Source organism: Aspergillus candidus (genome assembly GCF_002847045.1).
Source record: "Aspergillus candidus strain CBS 102.13 unplaced genomic scaffold BDW47scaffold_13, whole genome shotgun sequence".
Lineage (NCBI taxonomy): Eukaryota > Fungi > Ascomycota > Eurotiomycetes > Eurotiales > Aspergillaceae > Aspergillus > Aspergillus candidus.
The window spans coordinates 220889-244898 of NW_020194018.1; the positions used below are offsets into that span (position 1 = coordinate 220889).

The window sequence follows — 24010 nt, forward strand, 5'->3', positions numbered from 1 at the left end:
TCAACGACTGTCTGGTCTAGTCAAGGCAGCAACTCGTTCTCGGACGCGACGGAGCTGTGGGAACGTGACGCGCGATCAATTAAAGACGGTCACGGGATTAGGCAGCCATCGCCACCGCCTGCCTATTCTGCCAGCCCGATTATCATTGATAAGATACTGTCTTATCTTATCACCCGTGCAATCTCATCTATTCTCGCCAGTGGGCCATATTGTTTGGGCTGCACTCACTGAGAATCCTGCATTCGTAGGTCCCCATCCCGAAGATAGCTTCTAATCGAATCCGAATCGTTGCTATAGTCTCAAGAACTTCAGTGGTGCTTTATATTGCTGGCGAGCTTGACGCAGGCAACCAGCCTACCCTCGAGTTCTCATACTTGCTTTGACAGCAAGGTTGCTGCATTGAACATAGACGCTCTAGTCTGTAGAGCATACAGCCATGGTACAAGCAACCACTAATTCCAAGTTCGTTAGAAACACGAAGATACTGGAGACATCGTGGACTATAGATGGTCGTGTATACCGCCCGTATGAATATCCGGCAGAAAATACAACTAGTTACCCCGGGCGGTGACGTCGTGGTCTACAGAGCCGATTCTTATCGTGGAACATCTAGGTCTTTGACAACTGACACGGACTTTCTATTTCTGACGACCGTTAATCCTTGATCCAAATCTCTACCAGCTGTTCTCGAGAATATATTCAAATGGCAATTTTTCTTCATTGATGTGACCACCTGTACTGCATACAAGTGCATCCGATGGAGAATTCCCAGGAGTCTTTCAAAAAGGTGCTTCTCGTCAACCCGTGCCCTACAATATCGATCTAATGAGAACAGCTTCGTGGGCCATGTGTCGAACTGAGCTCCGTTGGTCTCAAATTTCGAGGCCAACAAGCAACTGCCAATGACGTGTACCGAGTACTCAATCCAGTATATAATGTCTTGAACGACCTCGCCAATAAGAATGCGCTAGACGCCAAACTAGCCGAATATGCATTCTTTCCTCTGTCTCACATATTCAATGAGACTAAAAGAGCCCCAGCGAACTTGCTTGAGCTGGCTGTCAATTGCTTGAAGATTCTTGTCACCAAAGGATGGCGGAGAAATCTGTCACCCGCGTTGGGCAAACAGCTCATCATTCTGTTGACCTTAATCGTAGGCGGCATTCCAAGCAATATTAGCGGAGAATCACCCAAAGCCCAGCCAGTGGAGCTATCTATTGCTGGCTTTGAATGTCTAGAAACCATATTCGATGTGCTAGATGGCCCTGTCGCCAGACAAACGGTCTACCACGAGATCGGTACCTCCACTGTTGTTGATCAAACTGTGTATCTGTTGCTTGAAGGCATCACCGATAATAGATCTGACGAGCTGTGTATTGCCGCTGCAAAGGCTCTCGAAATTCTCACCCAACGCATCACGGACCGGGTCGTGTTAGCGAGTATCATGCCACGCACGGTGTCAGCTTTGACCAAGGTTATCAAGCCTACCACCCAGACAAGGCGTTCATATCGGATGATCTGTGTTTGCCTTCGGACACTTGATCATGTCCTGAAATCCGTTCTGAATGATCAGGCAGCAATGATACTAGAGGAGACTGCCACTCGGTCCCAGTCGGCGGGAGACCAGCTGGTGCTTGACAAATCGTGGCTAACTGCTACAGCAACACAAATCAAACTCGCACTGACGAGCATTGTGCAAGTAAGACGCCATGAGCGACTGGAAGTACGGGAGGCCCTTTTGGAACTCTGTATCATGGTTGTGGAATACTGTCGGAACACGCTACATGAATCGATACCCACCGTGATTGAAACGATCGTGGTTCTATCGGATGCGGAGGCTACGGTCCCAGACAAGCCATATTCATCTCTGAAACACATGGCTACAACCTATCCTATAGTCGTGGATTCGCTCAGGGACTCGCTTCATACATGGATCACTGCTTTTCCGAGAACCATGCAAGGTAATGACGAGACAGCGAAGCAGTGGGCATTCAAACAGATTTCGACTGCATTTCAGATACTGTCCGAAATCCAATCAAGCTCTGATATTCTCACAACCAATCTGGCCTCGGGATTGTGTGACAGTGTTGCCGCCAGCATAATTCATGCAAATAAATCGCTCGGGATGTTGAGTCCCACAAGAGACATACAATCAATGGACATCATCCACCAGGGAAGTCACTCGTTGTCATTCGCACCGGTGCTTTTCGAACATCGAAGCCAGCAGCACACTCTCAAGGATCTCCAGGCGATGGTTTCCCGGCTTAGTGGGTTCGATTCCGGCGACGAAATCACGCGGTTTATCATCAACCGGGTACACAATGAGCCAGGCGACTCCAAGATCGCACCGTTTTGGCTAGCATTGACTTTCCTCAGAGCCGATGCCCATGGTTCGGCTTTTTTCGACGAACTCATATCCTCCGACCTACTCGAGTCTTCTACAAACTCTACCAGGACTAGCATGATTGAAGAGTTATATTATGCTTCCCTACCGATCTTGAATGAGCAACTATCTGACGATCCAAGAGACTGGCGTATTTCCGCACTAGCATTGGAGGCTGTTGCTCTCCAAGCGCAACAGCTCGGAGAGGCATTCCGTCCAGAGCTCATGGACGCCTTATATCCTGTTCTCCAGTTGCTTTCCTCTGGTAATCCATACCTTCAGCAGCATGCGATGACATGTCTCAACCTCCTCACCACGTCATGCAAGTACGACAGCACCAGTAGCATGATCATAGAGAATGTTGACTATCTTATCAACGCGGTTGGGTTGAAGTTGAACATGTTCGATGTTTCACCCTTTCCACCTCAGGTTCTGTTTATGATGGTGAAACTGTGCGGTGCTCGACTAATCCCGTACCTGGACGACCTGGTAGACTCGATATTCGGTGTGTTGGATATGTACCACGGGTACCCAAAACTCGTTGAGACAATGTTCAAGACATTGGCTGCTATAGTCGAAGAGGGCACCAAGCAGCCATCACTCCTAGCCATCGAAAACGGCAGAGAGGGCCCTATAAACCACCGCAAGAGACAGTACCAAGGGTTCCAGGTGTCAACGCTTGCTGAAGACCTGACAAAGCAAAGGATGAAACGTACCAAACACGCGCAGGAAGCCCTAGAACAAGACGAAAAGCTTTCCCACCCCAAGCGTCCTTGGACTGCAGAGCCTAAAGAAGACAAAAAATCCAACTTCGACACTGTCTTCCAAGAGACCCAAGCGGCCCCTGAAACCGGAGAATCAAACGAGCAGCTACCCCCACCTCGTGAGCCCGACGACAGCGAGAAGCCATTAAGCAAATCGCACTCGCTATTGCTGCATATCGTCAAATCTATACCCGTGCACCTATCCTCGCCATCCCCCTACCTCCGGCGCTCCCTGCTCTCCATACTCATCCAAGCCATCCCCGTTCTCGCCCAACACGAGAACAGTCTTCTACCGCTCATCAACGACCTCTGGCCACCCGTAGCAGCAAGAATCACATTCCCTGCCTCGCTAAACACCACCCCGTCGTCGTCATCATCATCAACAGCCCTCCTAACCAGCGACACCTCCAATAACCCAAACGACACAAAAGCCAGCCCCGAACCCGACCTCCAAGAAGAAACCTTCGTCACAACAGCAGCCTGCACAGCCATCCAAAGCATGTGCCAAAACGCAGGCGACTTCATGGCCACGCGCGTCGAAGCCGAGTTCCCCCGCTGGGCCCGCCTCTACCGTCGAGCCTGGGACAGAGTCCGCTCCGACGCAGATAAAGCCATCGAGCGGCGCGCGAGACAGTCCTCCTCCTCCCCTTTCTCGCCGTCATCACAGTCACCCATCACACCCCTCGACACCAACGACTCGTCGACTTCACAATCTCTCATCCCATCCCTCTCCCTAACAACAGCAGGCACCCGCTCATTCACCCCCCACCACACCCTCTGGCGCGCCCTCATCACCCTCTTCACGACACTGCTCACACACGTCCGTCTGCCGCTCGCTATAGGCGACGAGATCTGCGAGTTCATCGGCGCGTGGGTCGTGCGGTTCGCGGGGCCGGACGCTCCCTTACAAACAAGTGCTCACCCGCAGGAAAGCAAAGACCGTGCTGAGCTCGACACCATCCGCGACGCTATCGTTGCGATGGAGACGTGGAATGCGGATTTGGCGTGGTTTGTCTTGGAGAGGCAGAGGGGTGAGGTGAGGCGGTTGATGGCTGGGAAGAATAGTAACATTAATGCTAAGACTGCGATGTCTGGTGCTGGGGGTGGTATTGCGCGTTCGGGCGTTCCTAAGATTAGGGAGATTGAGGAAGAGCCGCAGAGAGAGTGGGTTTTTTCGAAGGGGGTGATGAGGTTTGCGAGGCCTGTTTTTTAGATGATAGCATTGTGTGGGGGTTTTTTTTAGATGACTATGTTTATATGTTTGGGTTATTATTTCGACGATAGGGTCTCGTTGAATGATTACGCTACAAGATACAAGAGGATGGAATATCGGTGACAAGATCAACAACTGTGTTTCATGTTGTATAATATAAGTTCAAAAGCATTCTCAGTTACACTTCAAACGAGTGGAGATTAGTTGGAACAGCAGATCAACAGTAGCGAGAAACAAAGACACTCGATCGGACGAGACAGAACCGAAAGACCGATGAGCAACAGCCTACTCATCGTCACTGTCCTCCTCCTCGGCTTCGTCAAGCCACTGGAGGAAAGGTTCCGCAGTCTTGCGAACCTTCCGGCTGGTCGAGATGTCGACGTACTTCTTGCTGGCCTTGGCGCCCCAAGACTTGAGGGTCTCCTCCGAGACAATGTCGTTCTCGTAATACTGGAGCAAGATCTTCGGGAGCTGGGGAAGCATGTCCGGGTGGTCCTTGCCCACAAAGCGTTCGGTGCCACCCAGGAAGGCCTTGGCGTGGCGGTCGGAGGTGTTCATCTTCTTCAGAAGGGACGCGCGGTCAGGAATCTGCTTCACGATGTCCTTGTCGAAGATGGTCTGGGCGAGGACAGCCAAGGTCTTGTGCTTGGATTCGATGCCCAGTTCCTTGGCCTTGATGTAGATGTCGACATCCTGGACCTTGGAAACACCGCCCTTCTGGGCCGCAGTATCGAGGACCCAGCTGCCGAGCTCATCGTAGGCCGAGGGACCATCAGCTCCAGCGTCATCGTCGCCATCGTCGATGACGAGAGAGCGCTTCAGATCCGAGGGCAGGTCGCGAGCACGGGCCTTGATGGCTTCCTCCGACATATCGACAGCCCAGCTGTCGTTGTCGTCGTTCTCGGCTTCGATGGCCTTGGCTTCCGCCTTGATGCGGCGGGTGAGCTCGTCATCGCTGCCCGCCTCCAGCTCAACTTCACCATTCTCGCCGTCACCATTGTCCGAGTTGCTATCGCCGGGGCTGCCATCTTTGTCGCCATTCTCGGCGCCATTCTGCTTGGCTTTCTCACGACGAGCCTTCTTGGCCGCCTTGTCCTTCTTGCCCCCCTTGCCAGTAGTGCTGTTACGGAGGATGAAAGTACTCAGCTTCAGGCGAGGATCAACGTCGGTGCGCTGACCACAGGCCTTGCAGTCAAGGATGATCTTATCCTCCTTGATGATGACATCCGTTTCAGGATTCTTGCACTTCTTGCAGAGCACAAACCTGGAGATAAATCCATCCAGGTAGTCCTGGAGCTTGGGGGCATCGTGAGCGCCGTTGATGATCCAGCGATCATCGGTCGGCTTCGCGTTGGCCTGAGCACCCAGCTCGAAGCCAAAGTATTTGATGACATAGGAAGGCGGGCGGCTCAGAGACTGCGCGACCGAGTTCAGGTTGACAACGACAGTCTTGATACCGTTACCCTTGCCCTCAATCTTGGACTGGAGGCGCTCCATCTTGTAACGGTAGAAGGGATCGGTGACATCCCGACGAATGTTGACAGTAGCCATGATGACGGATAGGATCGGGTAGCTTTTCAGCAGAGAATGGATTTATTCAGAAGTGTAGCGGGAGGGATTTTCGGCCAAAAATGTCTTGAAAGAACAAGACATGCGTGACGAGTTTCTATGTTCGGCGAAATGGTGGCGGTTTGAATCGTCTCGATGGAGCGATTAACACGGCGGATATGGCAACAGCAGGGTTTCAGCCACAAGACTTGGGGTGTATACTGCAAGGTTTCGGCGCGATGCGAAACGTTTGCAGCTTGAGCGGCAGGTGATGTTCGAAATATCTGAAGCAGGACGAATACATAGACAAGTTCTCGATCGACTCTGCTCTAATGGCTTTCTCTGGCGAGGTAAAAGTGAGAAACCAAACTTGTGGTTCTTCTGTTAAGTGAGACATGTGGTCAGTATGCGAGTTCGTCGACGATACGATGGTGTGACCAGCAGCTGGACAGTGCCAAAGGGACCCATTCAATACTAACCAGAGCGGGTTTAAATCGTTCAAACCGAAAAAACTAAAGCCCAAAAGCCGTACAACAGCTTAACGGCAGGAATCCGAGAGTGAAAGCGAGTCAAATACCGATGGGATCCGTGAGGAAACGATGGGTGTGGAAAGAAGAGTAGATGAGAGAGAAGAGAGAGAAAGAGAAAATCGAGAGGGAAAGAAAGAAAGCACAACAAAAAAGGGATCAAGCCAAACGGTCTCACCGCCAAGACCCGCCGAGAAAAAAAAAATCGGAATTCCAGGCTGACTCAGCACGATGCCGGATTTCCGGGCGTTTCGGACATGACCGTTCCGAGACACGTGCCATGTCGGGCCTCAGGCAGTCGCCGATAGTCGTTGCCTTATTCTGCGCCTGTATTTCCAGGCAAACACTTCCCCGCACGCTCTTCTTCCCCGCCCGGCATCCTCCGCAATTCGATGTGACTTCTTCCATCTCAGCATCATTCTGCCTTTTCAATAACCATACGAGTTCTATTCACAATGGCGTCAGTTGCAAAAGCCTCCCGCATCCGTACGTTCTCTCCGATCTTGACTATCCACTGATAAATGCTAATACCGCCTCCAGGCAACCCTGCAGTATTGTACGTCTTGAATCATTCAAAACCGCCAATCCCTGCACAGCATCTTCACCCCCAGCAAATCGAACATAGAAGGAAAGAAAGACTGACAGACCCATTCACTTTGCAGCATCTGCGATATCCAAGAGAAATTTCGCCCAGCTATCTACGAATACCCCAAACTGTACACCTCCCTTATAGCCCCGCCACACAGACAACCAAGAAAACTAACACCACAAAACCTCCCCAGAATCGCAACAACAACCAAACTCCTCCGCGCGTCCAACGCCCTCTCCCTCCCCACCTACATCACCACCCAGAACCGCGCCCGGCTAGGCGACACTGTCTCCGAACTCCAACCGCACCTCTCAGCCCCCAATGTCAAAGCCAACGTCGACAAGACACTCTTCTCAATGATCACGCCCGAGATCGACGCCCTCCTCCCCAAGGCCCCGCAAACCGTCCTCGACGCCATCATCGTCGGCATCGAGTCGCACATCTGCGTCACGCAGACGACGCTGGATCTGCTCGCGCGCGGACACAGGGTGTATGTCCTTGCGGACGGCGTGAGCAGCTGTAATGCCGAGGAGAGGGTGGTTGCGTTTGCGCGTCTGCGGGACGCGGGCGCTATCGTGACGACTAGTGAGAGTATTTTGTTTGAGATTCTGGGAGATGCGGGTCATCCGCAGTTTAAGACTGTTAGTGGGCTCGTGAAGGAGACGAAGGAGGAGACTAGTGGGGCGTTGGAGGTTTTTGCGAAGATTTGAGTTCTGCTGCTTCAGTTACGGTCATTCTACTGCTTATGCGGGGTATAGCATGGAATGTTCGGCTGGGTATCTAGATGATATTATGTATTTTCCGTGCTCCCTCGTTCATATTACCGTGATGTCGTATACCTAGGTGCTGGTGTGGTGTTTCATGTCACTGTGGAGAAACTGCCAACCCGACCCTGTAAATAATGCACTACCATCGCACAATTATAGATATCAAGCAGCCCACCCACTACGACAGAGTATCTCTTGCGAAAACGGCTCTCTTCATCTAAGCTGCATACAAAACAAGGACAGCAATCCTACTACAAAACAGAAAGCGCTCCATTACAGATGGGAGAGATCGAGGCCCACCGTAACTACAGTCCCTAATATATTTCACTTAGGGTTCGTCACAGCCCGGCCGGAAGGCTGCGTCGAATTGAGCCACCCGAACGCGGAGGCCCCGCCAATGGGATTAGACGACCACTGCTTCCCCGTGCGACCTTCTTCCGGGGACGCCCGTGAGGACGCTGGCTGCGAAGCTGTGGAGAGTCCTACCGGTTCTGGGCCGGAGCCGGTGGGAGTGCTGGCTGCCGACTGCGAGGTGCGAGAGGAGGTCTTGGATGGCCGCAGCACTTTCATGGCGCGGCCCCGCGAGGGGCGACCGGAAGCGGAGGACGCGGGATCCGCTCTAGAATCACGTTTCCACGAGCCCCAGACTCCTGCTGGCTCCGCCTTGGCTGGACTGCTGAGCGGCATCTCGGCCGGCTTGGCTGCTTGAGGTTGTTGCTGTTGTTGCTGTGTCTGCTGCTGCTGCTGCTCTTGAGAAGGCTCACTCCTTGGCGGGTGTGGCGTTTCCAGCGAATGCGCCTGCTCACCGTCTTCGCGCTCCTCGAAAGAGACGCGACCTGAGGCGGAGGTAGACCGCGACTGTCGACTAGGGGGCTGTCCAATGACACCGGCGGCTGAATGACCGTTAACAGAAGGGTGATCCGTAGCCGGGAGTGCCTGCGCCGTTCGTCCAGCGCGCGACGAGCAGGACGAGGTGCCAAGAGATCGGAACACTGCATCATCCTCTGGCCGGACCAGAGGGATAGATACCTTATTCCTCTCGTCGTCCACCATGATGATCTTGTCTTGGGAGAACAAGATGTCCGCGTTGTGGGAGCGGAGGACGTCACTGCCGATGATGATCTGGATGGACGGATCGTTGGGGGTGACATCCTGAACCAGGAATCGGATGGTCAGGGTGGGAAGCTGTGGTGCCGGACTGCTGGGACGGGACGACGCCTGGTGAAGACTGGCTTCCGGCAGATAGACCGGGAGCTTGATGAAATGCGTCTCTTCCTCCTGAATGATCAGCTCCTCCAAGCCAAGCTTTCGAATCAGTGGGTATCCAAGAGTCGACGTATAGGCCCCCGAACATGCAGCCGCATATAGAAGTGATTCGTTGGAAAAGTTCGCCGTCAGCCAACACCGGATGATGCATGGAACCGGCCCCAAGAGGAAGAGCCCAGGCGGTGGGATGAGAGGTGACCCGCCGACCGAGGAACTAAGCAATCTGCTAGTCGTCTCCATCCCAAGGCTGTTGGTGCGAGCAGAGTGATGGGAATGTCCCGATGAGCTATGACGCCCATCTGAGCGATGGGACAACGAGGGTTCCGTCAGGGGGTGACCTCCCAGGCCGCTGCCGGTCCTTATCGGAAGCTCACTGCTCGACCGACTGGCCTGCCCGTAATATCCGTGAATGGCACTCTCATCGAAACGAACGCTGTTGGCCCTGGATGCCCCCCGCCTCGGCTCGTATTCCGTTTCCAAGCCCACGGTACTCACCGCACCACCGTGATGTTGTCCCTGGTCGAATCCTTTGAAGGCATCGGCGGGTGAATGAAAAGCGGGTTCTGCAGAAACACCGACAGATCAGTAACAATGTCATGGAGCAACCAACCTCCAAAAGACAGCAGACGCACCTGTAGGTATTGTTCCCGCGACCGAAGTCGGAAAGGGTGATAGAGGGCCCCAGACACTCTTCATCCTCGCATCTTCGTCCCTCCGCCGCTCCAACCGTGCAATGCGCTCCGCCTGTTCAAATTGTGTGGCGTGAAGCTCCTTAAGCTCGTCAAAGACGCGCCAAATATCGTCGCGTGAGGCAAAAGGATAGTGGGCGTCCATATCCGACCAAACGGGAGGAAGTGACACACAAGCTTGACCGGATGGCGAAACAAATGAATGTTCAAACAAGAGGGAAAACCTGCCTTGCTACCGGGATACCTAGCCACGAATACACACAGAGACACAGTCCTAATCTCAAGTGAGAGACACCTGCTTTCTTCCCACCGTCTTGTTCACTTCCTGATGGCCAACCCGTCGCCCACTGTGTCCTGAAGCTCCTCCTCCCGTGCTCTGTGAGACGGCCGTACGGCCGGCCGTCCACCCGATTCTCTAAAGGCAGATATCCGGTATATTTTTTGTAAACATATACGCCCAGAAGGGATGATACGGCACGGGGTTGACCGGGATATTGAGTCGACAAAGGAGGATGTAGCTGGGGGGCGGAAGGGATGGATTGAAGCAAGTAGCGTAGTAGTCGATTTGGCGGAACAAAGACCGGAGGTCGATGGTTTCAGCAAATGTAGCAGTCTGGCAAAATGACTACTTCTTTTTTGAGGTTTAGAAGAAGCTCTGACTGATGAAAGGTCGAGGTTCACTGATGAATGTAAATTTTTCGAATTACAGACTGAAAAAGCCTGGCGTGAGACAGTTGGAGAGGTGTCGGATCGGAGATTTTCGACAGCGGAGAATAGGAAACTTTGCCTTCACGGGACCAAAGCGGGGGAAATGGCGTAAATACGGGTCAAGGGAGTGATTGGTGTATGATAGGTAGCAGTTAATAGAGGGGAGGTTCGATTCAAAATAGTGATGGGAGGAAAGGACAAGATTTTCTTGCAGTTGGACAGGACGAAATGAGGGGATCCCAACTGGGGCCATCCATTTGGGTTGGCGCCGGGCTGGCCGGCCGAGCGATCTAGACCGCTTTCACTCATCCATGCAGATGCGATTCCGTTTCTACTCTACACCAACGCACCACTGGGGGCCATTCTTCATTGTGCAATTCTTACTATTGGCTTTGTTGTGTTTGTCATTTCAATTAATCAATATAAACCAAGTGGAATTCTCGGTTTCTCCGGGAACTAAGCCAGATCAAGCCTCTATTTAGGCGCCTCCATCCAGCCAGGGAAGACAAAGGGAAGACGCTCAGGGTCCTCGTCAGGCCAATTGCGTCGGATCGTTCCCATGATAACATCATATGTAATGCGATATCCATCCGGGGTCAGATGTAACCCTGTGGTGTTGTCAGTGTCTACTTAGTCCCAGAGATATTTGACTTGTAGAAACGTGGGTAAGGTCGAGCAAGGGGCCAAAGGGAGAACAAACCATCTGTGAACAGGCTGCTGAGCTTGTCATTGTTCGGAAGGTCTCTTGATCCTATCAGAGGCTCGCCCTCTTTCCATCCGGCAGCGGTCATGAACGCCGTCCAAAGATCCGCAACGGGGATCTTAAACGACGTGGCGACTTCGTGAGCTGCCTCGGCGTACTGTCTCGTAAAGCTATTGGTTCGGCTGGGAAACTCATTCCCTTTCTCGGAGTCGAAGATCTCCAGCTGATGCTCATTGATTGGGGTCGGAGTGCAGATGATCAATTTAGGTTGCTGAGCCAGGGTCGCGGGGTGTTGAATAATTTGTCTCAGATTCTCTTTGAAGACGTCCAGCGGGACGTGCTGGCTGTTTCCAGGATGACATGAATCGTTGGCTCCAAACCAAATAGTCTAGAAGACAATGGATTAAAGTCTCGTTCGCATTGTTTGATCATTCAAGGATATACCATTAATCGAACATCTTCTCTCTCCGGCGTCGGGAAGAATTTGGGGAACACCTTGATAGCATGGGCAGTGGTGTAGCCTCTACAGTGGTGCGGTCAATTGGGAACTGGCGCGTTCTGATCATACATCTAATCAAACATACCCAAACCCGCGGTTGATTATATCCAGTTTTCGACTGTAAGCTACCGAGCAGTCAGCGTTGTGCGTCACGACAAGCTTAGGGGATTAAACTGACCATTTTGCAGCGCCGGCTGAAGACCAAATCCAAGCTCTTGATTACTAGACATTTGGGTGATCGAATCCCCAAAGAGGATGAACTGGTCGTACGGTTGGTACAAGGCCTCGGCGGCCGATTGCGGGGCGCCATGCGGCATATTCGGGTCGATGATGTATGGGGTATGATTTGCAGGTGGTGATTCGAACAATAATGAGGACGAAGAAAACAAAAGATCTAGTAATGGATAGTGTTTCAAGGATCGAGGAAGATAGACATGATGGAGGGGCTGCGGGGAGAGAAATCGGATCATCGGGATCGGTTGTCTACGGCGGCCGATCCGCGTCCAGAATGGAAGAATCTCAGCTAATTGTATTGGTTTATATTGGGCCCTAACAGTAAACAACGCTGGATTATAAATAAATCACAATCTCGACAATGGTATGTTGCCCTAGCCATAATTTATCAAACTTCTGTCTTGTGCTGGTTGCAACATTCAAACAATGTTCTACTATATATATAGAACGTTCGGCCCGATCGAGCTGGCCGAACCGGCATTGAATTTTGTCCCCTACATTTCTTCCCAAGACAAGCACAAAGCTCTGTTTAACGTGATGCATCTCTTTGATGTACATTTTGACAGTTGGAACTGATGATGTTAAATACACGTTACCTAGATTAGCGCCTATTTCCCTTGGCCTGCCAGATCAATCATAAACTGAAATTTGACCACATGGCTCGTTTCAATAACCCAAAAGTCACCAAAAATTGAATTTCGATTTTAATGCCATATGAGCAATATCTCAAGAGCGGGATCCTAACTCACATGTCGCGCTGAAACCCCGCTGTTTAATTCGCGGCGAGATTACATACTCCGCTGCGAAAGAACAAGATGCTAATATCCTCCATGAGTTGCTCTATAGAGAGCGAACGGCCCAAATTTTCACCCGTTTGTACAGAAGCCAAGGGATGGTCAAGAATATTGTTGCTCATCATATTGGCCTTACTTCTCTAGAGGCATGCCATGTTCTCGACGTGGACTGGATCTACGGAAGTTTCAACGTGTGCATCCGGGTCGATATTGACGGTCCAAGGACACATACTGAGAAACAGGTGATGATTCGGTTTCCACTGCCCTACAGGATCGGCGAGAGCTCTTGCCCAGCGAATGCGGACGAGAAGGTCCGTTGCGAAGTTGGGACATTTGCATGGGTCGTCTTCGCCATCAGCCAAATGCAATCAACAGCCTCGAAGATGGGTTCTAGCAGGCAATGGTGATGAGAAGTGTCTGGTCTTGCTTCTTTCGTCGAGATCATTGCAGAGGATCATTTGTTTCTCAACTTTACTGATCTCAACCAGTTTAATATTTTTGTTGACCATAACTGGAACATCAAGTGTCTGATAGACCTTGAGTGGGCCTGCTCTCAGCCGGTGGAGATGATCCATCCTCCGCACTGGTTAACAAACGAAGCCATTGATCTGATCAGCGTTGACGACTACGAGACTCTTCACGGAGAATTCATGAACGCTCTCGCAGAGGAAGAACAATCTCTCGACTTGCCTTTCCCTCTCTACCCTGTCTTGAAACAGGGACTGGAGAGGGGCACGTTCTGGTGCTCTCTAGCTCTCGCGAGTCCCACAGCGTTGTTCAAAACATTCTATGACTACATTCAACCAAGATTATCTACTCCCCATGACGACCCAGCTTTTTGGCGGATTACCATGCCTTGCTAGACCTTCAATAAATTTGCGTTTATTGAGCATACAGTGAAAGACAAAAAGAAATACGATATCTCCTTGCGAGAAGCATTCCAATCCTGAATCGCTGATAAGGTCGGTGCAACAGTTAAAAGATTAGCCTGTATTACCCAGTCTATCGTCATTCTATATACTAGTACGCAACTGCTCTGACCCAGCAGACATAAGAAACAAGACACATAACACGTATCCAGCGTTTGCATCGCCATACACATCACATCCAATACGACGCAAGTTTCATCACAAGAATCTAGTGATCTACAGCGCCCAAGCCAACAGCTGGGCCACGGCGAGACCCCCGGCCAACAAAACGGCGGGAGCCTCCAACCCGACTCTCGTACCGGAAGAGGAGGACTCGTCCTCTGCGAAGGTCGTCAGTCATACACCACCGGGTGAATACATGGGGAAACACTCACTACTCGTCAAGTGCGAACCATCGTTATTGGGGACGACGCTGAACGACTCCGAGTCGGCTAGTGTCCGTCCGTGCTCGTCGAAGGAGATGAATCGGAAGGAATAGCCATCGCTGTAGGAGTAGTATAATAATTAGAATACGTGGAAAGTCTGCAGTGAAGCTTGGTAGGATGAAAGGTACGTACGTCGCGGTGGTGTTGACGTCGTGGAATGTGAATTCGCCCTTTTTCGGGTCAACGCCGTGGGCGATTGTTACGAAGACGCGGGCGTCCTCGTTGATGAGGTTGATATCGAAGGAGGTAGGGTCAGAGCTGTTGGAGTCAGTTTTAACGTTGGATTCCTGGTGGGCTAGGGGATAAGTGTTGTGTCGTACGATTCTGTGGTCCATTTGATGGTGGTATTTTGGCTGAAGTCTAGCTCGGAGCCGCCGTGGGGTTCGTCAATGGTGATTGCTGTTGCGCGTTAGATTGCATATCTTTATATTAAACCAGGATGAGGATGTAGAGTACAGACCGGACGTGATGGCAGCGCATAACGCCGTTAAAGCAAAGGGAGTCTTGAAATACATTATGAATATAGATATGAATTAGGTAGGTTGATATTAAGTGGGCGTCCGGGGCCCCGTGGGAAACACGATACAGATATAAAGATTAAAAAGAATTAAGCCGATAAACTAAACTGATCAACTGGGGGTCTGGCCTTCATAAGGACGTGAAATTTATACTGAGGGTGATCCCTTCTCCGTCGAGAACAGAGTGGACAAGCTTTAGAGGAAGATCGGCAGGCATATTGGTCTGTCAAGATATTCCAGTCGACGCAATATCACAAGGGAATTGACAGGATCGGGTTAAAGCGGACTGGCTCATCTCGCAAGCCTTGCCAGAAAAAGTCTTGCACCGTTCATAAATGCCTGCATGGGTCCCAGAGTCCCACTCTCGGTTTCCCGACTCCGCTTTGTTGGTGCTCCACCTGTTAGCCGAGTCTTCCTATTCTCCTTTTATTTTCTTGTCCTGAGGTTGCTTCCAACATTCATACCGAGTATATTTTATACGCCAATCTGTCAACTGGATAAATGGTACGGAGTATCGTAGAGGGACTGCAGAATCGTTGGATTGTGAAATATAGAACTCCCACTCGAATCGGTCTCTCTCCGAGACTGCAAGGCCCATAGGTATCAACCTCCGAACATCAGTTGCACCGAAATAGGCTATGAGAGTACCCCGGAAAACCCCAGAAATCCCCATGATGAGTTGCGGGCTCCAGAATTGACTCCAGAGTACTGGGGTAATATGGAGCCGTTCATGATAGCTCTTTATCATGAACATTTGCGAGTTCAATTTCATGAAATCTCTGCCGACCCACTTCGGGCCCATCGGACACCATGTCTTCCAAAGTCACCAGAGGCAGACACTACGGAGTAGATAGTCTTCACAAAATTTCCAGTGATTGATAAGCCAGAGGGAGCATGTGAAGTTCTGTGGCCATCATCGTATCCAGGCAATGTGTGGGCCGGACCTCGGCTGGGAGAGCTTGAATCGGACTATCTGGATGATCTGTATGGAATAGATTATGCATCATGCCTTGTGTTTCTTCATCATATGAGGTAACCTCGAATCGGTCCGAGTAATAAATAGTCGATTCGGAGCTGTAACCCCGATGCTGCTCCGTGGATCTTGACTGGTCGTACTTATCCTCTAGGAGATAATCCCAACTCTCTACGACCTAGACCTGGACTCAAACTTGGTGCATATCGTGTAGATCCCTCTCGTCAGTCTCCACCCTCTTTGTGTGCCATTTATGCAGTGACCGGAAGGAAGAGGCCCTTGGAAGACTGACATGTTGCCAATATAGAGAAGGAGAAACAAGAAAACAACTGTTTATATGATCCCCAGATATCCTCATCGAAATGGTTAACAAGCCTGGATCGGATACTACTATCGTGTCCGTTTGCTGGACGACTCTCATGCCACCCAACTACCGAACAAGCCCCCGACAAGCCCTCTGAGCATCATGAACAATGGTTGCAGCATCTTGAACGTCATGGATCAATCCGACTGACGCCCCCGCGTAGGTTGCCAGTCTCCCCTGCGGCCCCCAGCCAGCATCACCCGCCTTGGAAGCTTGATCGTGAAGCACCTGCAGCTCCTCAAATGGCTTTCCCTCCTGTTGCTCCACGTACGACCGATTGATAATCGTCCGAGGACTATACTCCTGCGGCCACCCGAACGTCCCCCGAAGATGATTATACAGCAGCGTCCGCCTTGTCGCGACCGCCCCATCCGCCGCCCGGACAACCTCATCCTGATACCCACGACTGATACGCGCCTCACGAGCAGCAAGGAACCGCGTCCCCATCGCCGCCCCCGACGCCCCCAAACAGATCGCAGCCGCCACGCCCCGTCCATCCGCAATGCCCCCCGCCGCCAACAGCGGGATCCCGCTTCCCGCCATCACATCCGCCACCTCCGGCAGCAGCGACATCAGCCCCATCCCGTCCGTCGCCCTCCCATGGCCTCCCGACTCAGCACCCTGAATAACAACCACATCCGGCCTCTCCTCGTCCCGTCGCAGAAGAAGCTCCTTGACCTCAGCCAGCGTCCCCACCTGCACCCACACCTGGGTCTCCGGACACGCACGGCGTACCAAGCGCGACCACTCGTCCAAGCCCCGCTGGCCGTCCCGGGGCGCATACAGCCACGCCGCGCAGGGCCGGAACTTTTCCACGGCAGCCGCCGCGATCGTCGAATCGTCGCTCCACAGCTGGAAGCCGACTCCGACGGGGAGGACGTTAGTGGGCCATGTGCCGTGCTGCGGTGCGGCTTTTGCGATCAGCGATGTCGCTTCTTCTAGGTCGGCTAATGTTTCTTCGGTTTTGACTCGCGGTCCGAGAAATCCTAGCCCGCCGGCTTGAGATACGGAGACGGCTAGTGCCGGGCCGGACATGACGCGCATTGGTGCGCTGACAATGAATGGGCTGGATACCCATGGGTATCGTGAGAGGAGTGTTGTGGCTGGGGAGGCCATTTTTAAATTTCTATAATGTGATATCTTTTGTAGGTAGGTAGTGGTAGTTGGTCGGTCGGTCGTAAAGACTCCATGAGTATGTGGTCAAATAGTAGAGTTGCAATACCGGGTAGAACTGAGGACCCACGGTGAGTCAATTATAAATCACTGCATCTCGTCTTCACATGTCAGCATCACTGAAGGACTATTATGAATGAAGTTCGTATTCATTCGACAAATATAAATCGCAAGTCCAATAAATCACCCTCTTGGCCTTTATATTGAGTCATTTCATGTTGGTGGTTCCAACTATTCCGCTTTAGACTTAGACAGCATGGATTTGCCCAATCTCAATGATTCACATGAAATGATCAAAACGCAGATCTTAGACTGCCTACACTTCGTGGTAGACACGACATAGAATTAGCGACGCAGCAACAGAACCCACACTAATTTACCATTTATCCACCTGTGATACTCTATACTACCTACAATGCATTCCGTTCTCTTCGTCACCGGCAACGCCAACAAACTCGCCGAAGTCACCAGCATCCTCGACTCCGCTCTCATCCAGGTCCGAAATGCCGCTCTCGACATTCCTGAGATCCAGGGCACGTTGGAAGAGATTGCGAGAGACAAGTGTCGACGAGCGGCTGAAATGGTATGGGCTCGTCTATCCTATCCATTGTCCTCCTACAGTGTTACTAGTGTTCGGATAAGACTATTTGCTAAGTATATGGATGGCAGGTCCAAGGCCCCGTCCTAGTCGAAGACTCTGCTCTCGAGTTCACTGCGATGAATGGTCTGCCTGGGCCGTATATGTGAGAATCTCGCAATAACACTAAACCAAGGATTGAACCCATGATGGGGTAAGATTAAACTCTACCGATACTAATAAATGTATATGATGCAGAAAACACTTCTTCGAGTCGCTTGGAAACGACGGCTTGATCAAACTGATCGATCCCTTCGAGGATAGATCCGCCGCTGCTGTAAGCACTTTTGCTTTTGCGGAAGGGCCAGGAGAAGAGCCCGCTGTGTTCCAGGGGAGACTTGAGGTACGGCCTGACTTTTCTGATTTGGTGGCCGGTTTGCTGTCGTAGTAGGTGGACTGTTGGTGACTGACTGGTGTATTATACAGGGTCGGATCGTATCTCCGCGTGGACCGACGGGGTTTGGTAATCTTCTTTCTCCTTTCTCTCTTTTTATTCGTTTCATTCAATAGAAAGTGGGCTGATGTTATATTGTGTTTAGGATGGCAGCCTATCTTTGAAATTGGAGGGGAGACGCTCGCTGAGATGAGTCGGGAGAAAAAGGTAAGTTGGCCCATCCCTGCGTTGACTTTCAGCATGGCATGAAGCTTATGGACGATAGAATGGAATGTCCCATCGTTATCAAGCGTTGTGCAAACTACAAGAGTGGCTGCAGGAAAAGGCCAAAAACTAACGGTACTTGGTTGTTACTAGGATATATATTGTTGACTAGATACGAAGAATAGAATCAAACTTGGTATTATAACGACCATAAAAAAAATAGAAGCACTGTGGTACTGGCTCATCACGGGCTGGTACCATGGTTGCAGGGTTCAAGGTAAAAGTCACAATACTCATTATGTACCAGTTGGGTTAAGTTCATTGAAAGTCTAATGCAACAATGTATATCATGGCCTTCCCCACGCTCTTCTTCTGTATGTCGCCACATTATATAGTACCAGAGATGGTGGCATGCCATGTGATGCCCATCTGACCAAGACGGGTAGAACAATCGCATGGATAGACGTATCACGCTGAATGGCTTAGACATCTAATGGAGACGGGGCATGCATCCGCCACGGATCGCCGTCTGGGCGCGTTCATCCGAGCGTGTATGATCGGCAATGTCCACGTAAATCCTGGGGTTTTGGCAGGCGTGGATGCGACCGTTGGCATTCGAGCTACAGTAGATCATTGGATGCACATTGAATGCACGGTGCATGTGCGGGGAGGCGAATTCCTGGTTACACCAGACGATGCGATATCTCCTGTGGGGTGGGGAGTTGGATCGGATGGAAAGGGATTAGAGTCATCCATCCTGATGAGGTGTGGATTGAAACTGGAGAGTATGGAACAAGACAGGCGATCAAGAATGAGATCAGACCGCAGTTGACCAGAGACCGAAATCAAATGACGAATCGGGCGTGTGGCCTCAGGCGAGGCGGGCAGTCATCTGCTCCTCCCGCCCTTTGTTCGTCTCTCTTCATATTACAGACAGTGTTTCATCCGAATATCATTCGTTTATTATTAGACGTGTCTTTCCTTCACTTCTCTGACCATGTCCATTCTTATTCTCTTCTCTTCTTCTCTTCTTCCTCATCGGTGGTCGTTTGTTTATCTCTTCTCCACTCGATAACCACAGTTTTGATTTCACCCCCTCACGGTGTGTCGGGCTAAGGGGACGGACCTCCCCCCATTGACCCGCTTTTTTAATCGGCAATCAATTCGGTGGTGGAAACCATCTGACCTCACTCAGGCTTTCAACCAGACTTGGCGGTAGCCAGCTTCTTGGTTTCGTTGGCTTTCCCCTTTGAAGTGTCCGTGGTCGAGGATATGTCCGTTGGTACGTCGTCCTTGGATTGACAACTGAAGGTACGGTGCGTGGCTGGGCCTGACGCCGCGACAGGTCGTTGAATTCGAGTTCGAAAACAACTCTCCAGACGTTGCGATTCTCTTCAAAGATGCCTCGATCGATTTCTTCCTACTTTTCCGCGATCCCGGGGCAAGATCCGCCCCCCAGCGATAATGATCGCCGCAGGTCGTCGTCGTCGCGAACAGCACCTCCCTCGCCCTCTGCTGTCCGACGCAGCCACAGTCTGCTCTCCGAGACCCATACCGCCTATCAGTCGTTGGGTACCCCGCTGGAGGTTGGGGAGACAACCAGCTTGTTAGGAAAGACGCAAGAGAACTCCCGACGCATGCCACGACGGTCCTATACCAGTACATCCGGGATATCAGGGCCTGACCCCCTTGTCCGACACGCTTTAATGGCGGGGAGCGTGCGTCGATCACGCCATCACAGTAGAGCGAACTCGACGAATCGACGGCTCAGTCGCTCCGGCAGCGTGGAGGGGGACCGCGTCGACAGCCTAGCTGCATCGATGAAAGACGCCATGACGGCGTCGTTTCTCGACGATCGCACCTGGTATGACCAGTTTACCTCCACCGACTGGGTACATGATAGTATCGCGGACGGAGCGCGCCTACGGGAGCTGCGCAGCAGGAAGGATCTCCGCGGCCGGCTCTTGTCGTGGTTTGACGGGGCTCAGGGCTGGATTCTGGTCGCTCTCATCGGCTGTATTACCGCGGCCATCGCCTACACCGTGGATGTGACGGAGGACTTCATGTACGATTTGAAAGAAGGATTTTGCTCAACGCGGTTGTTCCATAGCCGCCAAAGCTGCTGTATGGGCGGGTTGGATTGCCCCGCATGGCGGTCGTGGTCCCGCGTCCTGAGCCCCTCTGGAACGGAAAACGAGTGGGTCGATTTTGGCATGTTTGTGTTTTGGGTGGGTGGCCTGTCGGCCATATCCTGTTTTCTGACTCTGCTCACCAAGACTGTCGTTCCGTCGTCCATTTCGTTGGCGACCTTAGACGAAAACCTCGGCGCGGTGGGATCGCGAGGAGCGCAGCGGAGCTATGGGACGGTCGATTCGCCCGACTCCAACGAGTCGAGCCCACAGACGGCTTACCCCGTGGTCTCGACACGCCCGGACATGGTCTACTATTCGGCCGCAGGCAGTGGGGTGGCTGAGGTGAAGGTCATCAACAGTGGCTTTGTGTTGCACGGATACCTGGGCTTCAAGACCCTGGTCATCAAGACCGTCGCCCTGATATTCAGCGTCTCATCCGGCTTGAGCCTGGGCAAGGAAGGTCCGTACGTGCATATTGCCACGTGTGTGGGGAACATCTGCTGCCGCCTGTTCGCCAAATACAATCGCAACGACGGCAAGCGGCGCGAGGTGCTGAGCGCCAGCGCCGCCAGCGGTGTTGCAGTGGCTTTCGGGGCCCCCATCGGCGGTGTTCTGTTCAGTCTCGAGGAAGTGAGCTACTACTTCCCACCTAAAACGCTGTTCCGGACGTTTTTCTGTTGTATCGCTGCCGCCCTATCCCTCAAGTTTCTTAACCCCTACGGGACCGGCAAGATTGTTCTCTTCCAGGTCCGGTATCTTGGGGATTGGGAAATTTTTGAGATCGCCATCTTTATCTTCCTGGGCGTCCTTGGAGGGGCGCTGGGCGCCCTCTTCATCAAAGCATCCAGCCTGTGGGCGCGTTCCTTCCGTCGGATTTCAGTCATCCGTCGTTGGCCCATGCTCGAGGTTCTGCTTGTTGCTCTAGTCACAGGACTGGCGAGCTTTTGGAATCGTTACACGAAGCTTCCGGTCTCCGAGCTGCTGTTCGAGCTGGCTAGTCCCTGCGAACACGAATCGACATCCCCGACTGGCCTTTGCCCCTCCCCGGATGGGATCGGCGAGATAATTCGCTATCTTCTTGTGGCATTCGTCATCAAGAGCTTTTTAACGGTGATCACCTTCGGTATCAAGGTCCCTGCGGGTATCTATGTCCCGTCGATGGTGGTTGGTGGTCTGATGGGGCGGATCGTGGGCCATGTGGCACAGTATCTGGTGGTGAAGTATCCCAACTTTTTCCTTTTCGGATCCTCGTGTCCGGCTGTTCCTGGCATGGAGTCCTGCGTGACTCCGGGCATCTATGCGATGATTGCAGCCGGCGCCACCATGTGTGGTGTGACCCGACTGTCCGTCACCCTGGCGGTCATCCTGTTTGAACTGACCGGGAGTCTTGACCATGTGCTTCCGTTTTCTTTGGCCATCCTTTGCGCCAAGTGGACGGCTGACGCCATAGAACCGCGCAGCATTTACGTGAGTGACCTAGGTGGAGCTTCTCCTTCGTATACTGACAACAACCAGGACTTCCTCACCGATATGAATTCCTACCCGTTTTTGGACAACAAACTCCAGATCGTGTCGGACTCCGAGTTGGGGGACATCGTTCGACCGGTGCGCAAGAGCCGTATCATCGACATTTCCAACTCGCCGTTCGTGCGTGCCTCGGAGCTGCGGTCGAAACTGCAGCATTTGCTCATGGCTGGGGAGCTTGACAGCGGTCTTCCCATCTTGTGTGACAATGCTCTGGCCGGCCTGATCCCCGCCCCAGATCTGGAGTATGCGCTGGACAATCTCCAAGACGAGGACAATACATTGTGCTTGATGGCACTAGACACGACATCGGTGGTGTCCGACAGCGACGACGAAGGCGCCGAACGGGTGGACTTCAGCCGTTACATCGACCCAGTACGTTCCACGCTCTTCTCGTACTAGAAACGAAAGCACTAACATCTTCTAGGCACCTATTGCGTTGGACATCCACTCGCCCATTGACCTTGTCTACCAATGCTTTGCGAAGCTGGGCCTGCGATATCTGTGTGTTCTCCAGGGTGGACAGTACGCAGGCCTCGTGCACAAGAAGGCTTTTGTGAAATTCGTCAAGCAGCTTGAGTGAGTTGTATGGCCTGAATTTCGCTTGAACCACGACATTAAACATCTTACTTGAAACGATACTTCTGGGATTGGATCGAGGTGACCAACCCTGGTATATACACCTGCAGTTGGACGACTGCAGAATGCCATATATTAGCGAGGCGTTCCTTATCTTTTCTTTGATTTTTGGACAGCGTGAATGTGTATTTATTTTGCAACCATGCATATAGCGTTGATAGTCCGGGCTATCTTGTTTAGACCCACTGTTATTTAACCTTCTACATATCCACCTGGCTACCTAGGTAGTTACTAGGTTCATTCATATCCACAATAAACATTCAATTCAGTAGAAGCGATACATCGCAAGACAAACTAAGACAAAACCTACTGTAATCGTTCATACCCAACCATCCGAACCCTTACCTCGCCTTCATCCCTCCACTCCCCCGTAACCTCCTCCCCAACCCACCCAGACACCTCGTCCGCACTCACCCTCCGCCACCCATCACCACTCTCCAGCTCCTCATCCACCGGAAAAAACGTATCACACTCAAACACAGCCCCCTCCTCCTTCTTCTCCACATAAGTCATCACAATCCGCAGCGGCCTGCCCCCTTCCAACCTCAACGCCGACCCATAGATCTCCGCCCCGCCAATAACAAACACCTGTCCCAGTCTCCCCTCCACCTCAGGACCATTCTCCAACATCTCCAACGCATTCTCTAACCCAGAACAGACAACCGCATCCGTAGCCTGTCCTTCCCCAGTTACAGTAGCAGCTTTCCCAGCATCAGCAGCCTTAGCAGCATCAGCAGCAGCCTTAGCACCCTCCCTCCCCCTCTTCTCCTCTAGTTCCCTCCTAACCCTCTCCCCCACAGCCCCCGACGCATCCCTCGAAACAACAACACTCATCCTCTTCCCCAGCGGTCTCAGATGCGCCGGCACAGAATCGTACGTCTTCCGACCCATGATCATCGCGTTCGTCTCGCGCGGCTGGAACGTGCGTGTTGTCACGCGCGCGAAGAAACTCATGTCGGCTTTGATGCGCGGCCAGGGGAGCGTGCCGTTGAGCCCGATGCCGAGCCGGGTGGTGGGTTTGGGGTGCGTTTGCGGGATGGGTGTCGTTGCGACTATTAGGGTGAGAGGTTTCTGGGCGGTTGAGGGGGGCATTTTGGTTGCTTTTTTCTTTTTTTCGGGTTTCCCTTCTTTGGTATTGGGCGAATTGGATTAATGGAGGTTCGGTTTTGAGATTTTGGTGTAGGTGGTGGTTGAGGTTTGGTGGAGGGGTTGTGGTTGGTTGTCAGAATTGGCCGAGGAGTGGAGGACGCGACGCGATGAGGTTCGGTTGATTGATAGATTGATTGATAGCAGTATCGATAATGTTATCGGTATTGGTTGATATATGCGGATGCGAAGCCCACCACCCACTGCTTTTTTATTTACCTTAATAATGTATAAACTGTCTACCGATAGTCCTGCATAGGTAGGATCA

The 24010-nt window shown here is 52.1% G+C and overlaps 11 protein-coding genes across 11 annotated transcripts; 5 read left to right on the top strand and 6 right to left on the bottom strand.

Moving 5' to 3' along the window:
• The first annotated feature begins 653 nt into the window (after window positions 1–653).
• BDW47DRAFT_103118 (uncharacterized protein) lies at window positions 654–4465 on the top strand. Its single transcript, XM_024812004.1, has 2 exons — window positions 654–787; window positions 836–4465. The coding sequence occupies exons 1-2, from the start codon at window positions 758–760 to the stop codon at window positions 4358–4360; spliced, it is 3555 nt and encodes a 1184-aa protein (XP_024673496.1). The 5' UTR covers window positions 654–757; the 3' UTR covers window positions 4361–4465.
• A 180-nt stretch (window positions 4466–4645) lies between these two features.
• Window positions 4646–5911, bottom strand: BDW47DRAFT_124478 (translation initiation factor eIF5; the record flags this gene model as incomplete). Its single annotated transcript, XM_024816262.1, has 1 exon — window positions 4646–5911. One exon carries the CDS (start codon window positions 5909–5911, stop codon window positions 4646–4648), a length of 1266 nt encoding a protein of 421 aa, XP_024673497.1.
• Window positions 5912–6845: 934 nt separating this feature from the next.
• BDW47DRAFT_13159 (putative isochorismatase family hydrolase) lies at window positions 6846–7907 on the top strand. The gene is made up of 4 exons (XM_024817345.1): window positions 6846–6921; window positions 6976–6991; window positions 7098–7151; window positions 7218–7907. Exons 1-4 carry the CDS (start codon window positions 6891–6893, stop codon window positions 7732–7734), a joined length of 618 nt encoding a protein of 205 aa, XP_024673498.1. The 5' UTR covers window positions 6846–6890; the 3' UTR covers window positions 7735–7907.
• A 1-nt stretch (window position 7908) lies between these two features.
• Window positions 7909–10051, bottom strand: BDW47DRAFT_13167 (uncharacterized protein). The gene is made up of 2 exons (XM_024817368.1): window positions 9690–10051; window positions 7909–9620 (listed from the first exon to the last, which is right to left on the bottom strand). Exons 1-2 carry the CDS (start codon window positions 9889–9891, stop codon window positions 8116–8118), a joined length of 1707 nt encoding a protein of 568 aa, XP_024673499.1. The 5' UTR covers window positions 9892–10051; the 3' UTR covers window positions 7909–8115.
• An 877-nt stretch (window positions 10052–10928) lies between these two features.
• Window positions 10929–11973, bottom strand: BDW47DRAFT_124481 (SGNH/GDSL hydrolase family protein; the record flags this gene model as incomplete). Its single annotated transcript, XM_024816263.1, has 5 exons — window positions 10929–11062; window positions 11155–11545; window positions 11602–11680; window positions 11742–11781; window positions 11835–11973. The coding sequence occupies 5 exons, from the start codon at window positions 11971–11973 to the stop codon at window positions 10929–10931; spliced, it is 783 nt and encodes a 260-aa protein (XP_024673500.1).
• A 1717-nt stretch (window positions 11974–13690) lies between these two features.
• On the bottom strand, window positions 13691–14749 carry BDW47DRAFT_103124 (GPI anchored serine-threonine rich family protein). The gene is made up of 5 exons (XM_024812005.1): window positions 14499–14749; window positions 14359–14437; window positions 14171–14296; window positions 13988–14097; window positions 13691–13933 (listed from the first exon to the last, which is right to left on the bottom strand). Exons 1-5 carry the CDS (start codon window positions 14551–14553, stop codon window positions 13830–13832), a joined length of 474 nt encoding a protein of 157 aa, XP_024673501.1. The 5' UTR covers window positions 14554–14749; the 3' UTR covers window positions 13691–13829.
• A 963-nt stretch (window positions 14750–15712) lies between these two features.
• BDW47DRAFT_13179 (nitronate monooxygenase) lies at window positions 15713–17186 on the bottom strand. The gene has a single exon (XM_024817395.1). The coding sequence runs from the start codon at window positions 17007–17009 to the stop codon at window positions 15960–15962; it is 1050 nt and encodes a 349-aa protein (XP_024673502.1). The 5' UTR covers window positions 17010–17186; the 3' UTR covers window positions 15713–15959.
• Window positions 17187–17243: 57 nt separating this feature from the next.
• On the top strand, window positions 17244–18434 carry BDW47DRAFT_130903 (non-canonical purine NTP pyrophosphatase; the record flags this gene model as incomplete). Its single annotated transcript, XM_024817199.1, has 6 exons — window positions 17244–17649; window positions 17736–17809; window positions 17902–18046; window positions 18130–18166; window positions 18243–18304; window positions 18363–18434. The coding sequence occupies exons 1-6, from the start codon at window positions 17482–17484 to the stop codon at window positions 18432–18434; spliced, it is 558 nt and encodes a 185-aa protein (XP_024673503.1). The 5' UTR covers window positions 17244–17481.
• Window positions 18435–19050: 616 nt separating this feature from the next.
• Window positions 19051–19559, top strand: BDW47DRAFT_13191 (uncharacterized protein). Its single transcript, XM_024817421.1, has one exon. The coding sequence runs from the start codon at window positions 19151–19153 to the stop codon at window positions 19415–19417; it is 267 nt and encodes an 88-aa protein (XP_024673504.1). The 5' UTR covers window positions 19051–19150; the 3' UTR covers window positions 19418–19559.
• BDW47DRAFT_103130 (chloride channel protein) lies at window positions 19278–22813 on the top strand. Its single transcript, XM_024812006.1, has 3 exons — window positions 19278–21900; window positions 21949–22332; window positions 22385–22813. Exons 1-3 carry the CDS (start codon window positions 19702–19704, stop codon window positions 22538–22540), a joined length of 2739 nt encoding a protein of 912 aa, XP_024673505.1. The 5' UTR covers window positions 19278–19701; the 3' UTR covers window positions 22541–22813.
• An 89-nt stretch (window positions 22814–22902) lies between these two features.
• BDW47DRAFT_124486 (dihydrofolate reductase) lies at window positions 22903–23688 on the bottom strand (the record flags this gene model as incomplete). The annotated part of the gene is made up of 1 exon (XM_024816264.1): window positions 22903–23688. The coding sequence occupies one exon, from the start codon at window positions 23686–23688 to the stop codon at window positions 22903–22905; it is 786 nt and encodes a 261-aa protein (XP_024673506.1).
• Window positions 23689–24010: the final 322 nt, after the last annotated feature.